Genomic DNA, 7465 nt, shown 5'->3' on the forward strand with positions numbered 1-7465 from the left:
TAGCATCTATGTTTAAAGTATGTTTATCTGATGACAATTTGGTGCTATAAGCGTAATATTGCTCCCATAAACACAAGTAAGCTGGAGGCCTGAAAAGTTTAAAGTGTCACAATAAAATCTTTATAGAAACTTTTGGACATCTTTTGGCTTCACTAATCCTAAAATATACATCACAAAGAGATTTTAAAATGCTGGTAAGGTTTATATACAAATATTTACATTGGAAGTCAAGCCAGGTCAACTTTTCATTGATATATATATATATAAAACCACAAATGAATGAATGAAACATCAATCCAAATCAAACTCATGGCAAATGAGTCAATTCTGACCCACAACAACCCTGTGGACAGGCTAGAACTGCCCCTGTGGATTTTTTGAGATTGTAAATCTTGACAGGATCGGAAACAGTTTTCCTATAGTGGCTGCTGGGTCCAAACTGCCGACTTTGTGGTTTCCAGTCCAACGTATAACTCACTATACTATCAGGGCTTCTGGAAACTTCAATACTAACTATAAAATCTGATGAAAATATGGAACGTAAGGTGGATCCCTTTAACTATGTTCTCATATTCAATAGATAAAGTCTAGAGAAAGCAGATTCAGTTAATGGTCCAATGCTCTGAGGTTGACGGACTATTCCTCTTGGAATGAGATCCTTAATCTTGGTTCAGCAGAACAAAAGCAACAAAATGATTTTTCTGGTTCTAGATTATTTTGGGGGGTGGGGTGGGGTGGAGAAATAATTTCCTACTTTCAAATGACCACTGAGTCTTTTCCAAAGTAAGATAGGTTTATCTCCACCAATCATCATAAGGCATGACTTTGTATTTTGCATAATCCATGACGACGATCTATAAAAATGCTATAAATGTACTTGGCAAATACAGAACCAAAAATATCAGTCCTGATAATGCATACTGAATGTACTCAACTCAAATCAAGTCAATTTCTATTTACACCATACCCTGACTGTAGTATTTGGTATAAAAGGAAGAAAACTAAACCAGCTTTTTAAAAAATGTTAGAACATGTGAATATTTTTTAAATTCCAAATATAACTCACTGTTTTTAGCACCTTCTGTACTCTACAGTATATTAGATAATTGCACACCAAGTTAAAAACAAAATAAAGGAAAACATTCCTGCCTCCCATCCTTTACATAAAAGAAATATGAAAGACACACAGAGACCTAATTAATCTTTAAAAGCTTTGAAGATTGGGGTGAGGGAGAGAAAAGGGAACTGTCTGTCTACTCATTGTGGCCAGAGAGATGGGCGGGTCAACTGCAAATCCTACTCAGAAGCCATGGAGGTACCTCTGTGGCTCTGTCCTCCTAATCCCCACATTCACCAAGGAAGCTGCATTTTTCTTGGTTATGCGGAGCTTCTGCAAATGTTTTATTTGCTTTGAACAAAGGTGTCCATAATTTTAAAATGTTCTAAAATCACTGAGACACATTAACTGATGGCATTCAATGGATAACACTGACATTAACACCTAGTAAAAATCGGAACAGAAAATTTCAACATGGAATAACCATAATTCAGTAGTAACCTGTTAAGAAATAGTCAAGACTGTAGTTAGTTTATCTGTACAAAAAAAGTGTGTTTCTTTTACTTCTGATCAAAGTTTCACTGGGTATATTGTATGCTAAGGGAGAGGACAAAGAAGTTAAGTTTTGGCACAAGATATTAGATGGTTTTGCACAGGGAACTTGGCTAGAAGCCCAAAGCAAACCATTTTAGCAGAGGAACATAGCTGTAAGCTGAAAAACTACATTTGGGGAGAGGTGTTTGTTTATGTGAATTGAGAAAAGGTTCACAAAATAATACCTCAGCGATGTACACATCTGACCTACTTTGACAAGTGTACCCAGTCCCTTGAATAACCACGAAATTTATAAAAAGCCATTATTTCCTTTTACAAATTAGACGATTTAAAACATCAGTTTTTGCACTCTTTGCTTATTCCAATGGAAAAACGACAGTGCCTTGACAGACTGCAGTCAGTAGGCTGGTAGTATGGCCCAGGGACACTTCTCTTTGCTCAGTCCAGAGGATTACTGTTTGAGATTCTTTATGAAAAGAAAAGAAAGTTTCAGAGTCATCTAAGATGAACCCTATGAATTTTTTTTTTTTTTGCTGCATCAAAATGCTTGTACAACTAGTGAGACTATGAGCAATTTTTCTATTTGCCAAACTTTCTATAATGTGTTCCCAAAGGCATTATAACAATAAAAGAATTCCACCTCTACCATTATCTCTCCACATAAGGCCTAACTAATTTCAAAAGATCACAAGAATAAACACCAATCAACATATGCATCTTGAAAGCAAACAGTGGGAACTCTCGTTGATAGAAACAATCCTTTCCATTTAACTTCAAATTAAAACAAACAAACAAACAAAAAACCCAACAAGATACACAGTAACAAAAGCAGTTTTAACTACTTTAAAATAATGCTAGGCTATTCCAAACATGGGAGAGCCAAGTGGGTATTTACTAAACAGTTGACTTAATGAATGAATGAGATAATAACAATTAATAATATTGTAGCATCTTCTCTATAATAAAACTGATGTGGCAGAAAACTATTCTATAAGTGTTTAACAGATGCCAACAAAATATTGGTGGCTGCATGCAAAGTACAGGGGGCAAAAACTCTATAGACAAGCACAACACAGTGATTATCGGCAAACAGAAAGCATGCCACTGGATTATTTCCTCAAATTAAAGTGTAATTATGTGTTCAAGTTGTTTATTGAGATCCCAAATTTCTCAAAAGAAGGTCTAATATTAAACATGTATTGGGAAAATAATATTTCTATAAGGCCCAAAATTTCTTGCTCTAATAATTTATGCTTAAAAAATAGACTAATATTTGAGCCAGCTGTGCCAAACCCTTTTTGGAATGAAGCAAGGCAAAAATATAATTTTTATTTTATAAGAAGTTTTTAAAGTCTACACCATCATCAAAATATCAAATTTTAATCTGACAGTATCTTTTCTCTCTTAAAATGTTAATAAGTTTTGTTTATGCCACATGTCAAGAAAAATACTAAACACAAAATATTATCAAGGGTAATAGTACTGGTATGTTTAGATAGGTAGTTTATTTTGTGACTGTCAAAGTAGTTCAAGTTTATTTCAATAAAGTATAGAAAATTACAAAAAAATCTGCTTCCCCAAAGAGATAATCATTCATCAATATATTTTTTTCTAGTTTTTAAAACCCAAATAAGCCTGTCCTTTTCCCTAACATGTAGACTATTTTAAATCCTGATTTACTTGTGGGTTTTTTAAGTAAATTATTTTTACAGATCATCTTTCTAACCAACATACAAAAATACCAGGAGATGCAATTCACAGATTGTACCACCTGAGGGCACCCCTAATTCTTTCAACAACTTCTAGACTCAATTTCTATCCACTGCATCTTCTCTGGGCTTTAAAAGTCCTTGTTACAAAAGTTGTTTCTGGTGTAAGATGAACATTATTCCGTCATTTCAAATGAGAGGGTTTGACAATTAATAGACTAATCGAACTCAGAGAATTATCCTTGCAGATTTACATGCTTATTATCAACAAATGCAAGCCTACCTTTTTGTAGCCAACAATAAATTCAATTACTTTAGATATGTATATGATCTAAAAGTTGGTCCAAAAGACTATAAATGACACTTCAAGGAGCAGAATAAACCATGGATAACTTACCTGTTTCTTGTGAATTTAACACTTCTAAGGCATGCATCATGGCACTTGCGAAGACATTGGCATCCTCTTTACTGCCAAAGTTGAGACCATACACCTGTCTAGCATCTCGCCATTGGTGGAAGGTCTGGGTAGCTTGATTGTACTTCAATCCTTTAGGAATGGCACAATTTATCACGACCTAAAAGACAGTAATTCTTTATAAAGTCAACTAATAAATGGCAACTAAGTCAACAAATCCTGACTGGACATATTCATTTAAACCTGTTCCTGACTCACAAAGAATTCACTGCCACTGAATTGAGTACAACTCATAGTGGAAGAACTGCCTCAGTGGGTTTCAGACACGCTAGCTTTTTATGGGAGTAGAAAGCCTCATCTGTCCTGAGGAGCAGCTGATAGTTTTGAGGTGGTTGACCCTGACACATTGGCAAAAAATGGCTACCAGAATTATCCAGATAAAAATCAATCTGCAGAAAAGTGACAGAAGGGCAATTATTTGATGATTACAAAGGCCTGATCTTAAAATAGCAAATCAATAAGCACAGCAAATAAAACTTAAGCCCTTTTACAGATACAGGAAAATATAGAAAACATTAAGCGTGAATTTCAGTAATGTTTCCATATAGCTGATACCTTGATTAAAAAATAGAACATTAGCAAAACAAGGCCTTCTCATACATCCTAATGACATATTTATTTTTACCATTCTCTGTATTTTAATTAATGGAGTTACACAATAATGTATCTGCTCCCTATCCATCAAAACTGTGTGTATGCGAAACATCCATTTATTGCATATGGTTATGGCCGGTTCATTTCCATTTCATTATGCTATTGTACAGCAAAAAAAAGAGTTGCCCTTGAGTTACTATAAATATTTTAGCAATTCCAACAAGTATAAATACTGTACAGGTATAAATAAATACTGTTTATTAATTCTAATAGTTTACTTGCATCTTAGTACTGTCAGTTTCAAATGACGGCTTTATCCTCCAGTTCAATCCTTGCATGTTTGACACTTTTATTACCTTAACACGGTGGCTAGGAACTGCAATACCTTTAGGAAAACAAAGGTGGTGAAACCAGATCTCTCGCTCTTTTTTTCTGCTCCTAAAGGAGAAAGCTCCACTTACCATGAAACCCGATTTCATTTCCATGTACTTTTTCAATGTAACCGCATTCTTCCCACTCCTTACCTGTGCTTATCTTAAATTTCCACTGTTCTTCTTTCCTTCCTATCCCCACCCCCCTGCGTTTATTTATCCTTGCAAAAATGTTGCCCTTTTCATGTCAAATTGCTGATTGTTCTCATGAATGCATACTTCCCTGGTGTTATTGTTCAACATTGTAAGTCTCTGTCATTGGGCTGAAAGTTGAGTCTGAGGGGTAAGTTCTGTTCCAGGCTTAAAAGGATCTAGTCCCAGGGGTTCCACTGGCTCCTGTAAGACTGCTCTTTTGTATGATTTTGAGTTCTATTCCACATTTTTCTCCCACTCTAACTAGGAGCTTCTACTGGTCCCTTTCAGAGCAGTCAGAAGGGGAAGCTGAGCCCTATCTAGTCCATTTGGTCTAGGGTCACGGAGGCTGGGGTTTTGGTCTACCTATCCTTTGGACTGTTTCCACGCATCTTTGGTTCTCTTTACTCATTACTCCAGCCAGGGAGGACCAATAGCTACACCCAAGACGGCTGCTTGGGAGTTGTTGTTTTTTAAATCATTTGATTGAGGGCTCTTACAGATCTTATCACAATCCAGCATTCAATTGTATTAAGCACACTTGTACATATGTTGAAACCAACATGTCCAAAACAATTTCTTTCTACTTGAGCCCTTGGTATCAGCGCCTTTTTCCCCCTCCCTTCCTCCCTCGCGAATCCTTGATCATTATATATTATTGTTGTCACTTCGTGTCTTACACATGAGCTTTTTCAGACCTCCCAAGGCTACTCACTGAAGCATGACGCCCAGCAGTGTTTTGATCCAGGGGTCTTTAAAACCAGATACCTACAACTTTATCCTGGATTATGGGTTGTAGTACATAAGTTTTTAATCGCCTTTTTTTTCCCCCTTTCAGGGCTTCACATATGTCATCCTCTGCCTTCCTGCCTGCAACGTTTCTGTCAATATAGTATATTTTCCTCTGTAGGGGTTTTCTTCTGCCCCTGAACGGCTTTCCAGATTCTTTCTGTCTTTGTTCTTGGAAACGCTGATGATTAGTCTTGGTGATCTCCTTTTGGGCTCTATAGTATTTGAGGTGCATTGGGCTTTTTTAATACACAGCTTCTCATCTTTGATAATATTTAAAATTTTCTTCCAGCTAATCTTCAACTATTTTCTCAGTGCTTTATGGTTTCTTCCTTTCTGGAATTCCAATCACAAGACACACGTAAATTATTACACTTTAAGGGTGTCTCACATAATTCTTAAGTTTTCTTGTTTTTTAAATTGTTCCTCAAAGAAATCAATACTAAGAGCCTTGTCTTCCATCTTTCCTTCCTTCAAATCATTTTCTTTGTCCTTTCCCTGCATTACTCATTTCTATTATACTAACTTCTGGACTTCTACTTGTTGTTCGGTGTAGTTTCTAGCTTGATCTTTTCTTTCTTTAAATTCTTATAGCATTTATTTTGTGTCTGTTTTACTTGATTTTCTCTGAGGTCTCAAGCCTGCCCTTGAATCTTTTGAGTACCTAATTAGGTAGTTCCATTAGCATTTTTACCCACGGGAAATTCCTGGCTCTGTATTTTGATCACATGGTTGAGCCATCTTGTCCCAGTTTACTGGTTTGTTTTGGTGACTGAAAGTTATGTTACCTCTGAGACATTTTGGTACTATTTTAATAATTTGCTGAATTTTATGTTGGTTTGCTTCACCATGATATTTTGCTTCAATTTTCTTTAATACATCCAAGCAATAGGCAGGTGTGTTACTCTGGTCACACTACTTTGGCAGCCCTGAGGTGCTGATTACTAAACTTTGGGTGGATTTGACAACAGGTAGGAACCTGGGCACAATCTCTGAATTCTGATCATGTAGAATAGTTGAGGGTAGGTGGGTGCTGGCCACGATATGTTGTCTGTCCAGTGGTGGGGGCAACAGGGACAAAGAGTAAGACTGGGTAGGGGTCCCCAGGGAATGCTGAAGATAGACTTTGGGGCCAGGGCGTGGTACCGCAACAGACTGGACTGGAAAACACTCCTAAAGGCCAACAAACAGTCCTGGAACTAACTACAAGCTTTTCGTTCTTGTTGTGTTTTGTTGTCATTGGTTCATTGTTGTTGTTTTGTTGTATATTGTTGCTTGGTTTTGCTCTGTCTTGTTTTTGTGTACATTATTATCTTCACAGGTCTGTCTAAATAAGATAGGCTAGATGAACAATCTGCAAAGAGAAAACAACGGGACCGACACTTCCGGGGAAACATGGGAGAGGGGGAGGTGGGGGGAAAGGTAGTGGTGTTAACAAACCCAGGGACAAGGGAACAAGTGATCCAAAACGGTGGTGAGGAGGGTGTAAGAGGCCTGGTAGGGCATGATCAAGGGTAAAGTAACCAAGAAGAATTATTGAAACCCAAATGAAGACTGAGCATGATAATGGGACAAGAGGAAAGTCAAAGGAAATAGAGGAAAGAGCTAGGAGGCAAAGGGCATTTATAGAAGTCTAAATAAAGTCATGTACATATGTAAATATATTTATATATGAGGATAGGGAAATAGATCTATGTGCATATATTTATAGGTTTAGTATTAA

The 7465-nt window shown here is 36.7% G+C and overlaps 1 protein-coding gene across 1 annotated transcript in view; it reads right to left on the minus strand.

The window, feature by feature from the left end:
• ENAH (ENAH actin regulator) overlaps positions 1-7465 on the minus strand; it is a 171377-nt gene that overhangs the window by 58688 nt on the left and 105224 nt on the right. The window contains 1 exon segment of the mRNA XM_030887823.2: positions 3719-3896. Coding sequence (XP_030743683.1) covers positions 3719-3896 — 178 coding nt within the window.

This window comes from Echinops telfairi, unplaced genomic scaffold (assembly GCF_000313985.2).
Source record: "Echinops telfairi isolate 266 unplaced genomic scaffold, ASM31398v2 ScPeMD7_7424;HRSCAF=8462, whole genome shotgun sequence".
NCBI classification, from domain to species: Eukaryota; Metazoa; Chordata; class Mammalia; order Afrosoricida; family Tenrecidae; genus Echinops; species Echinops telfairi.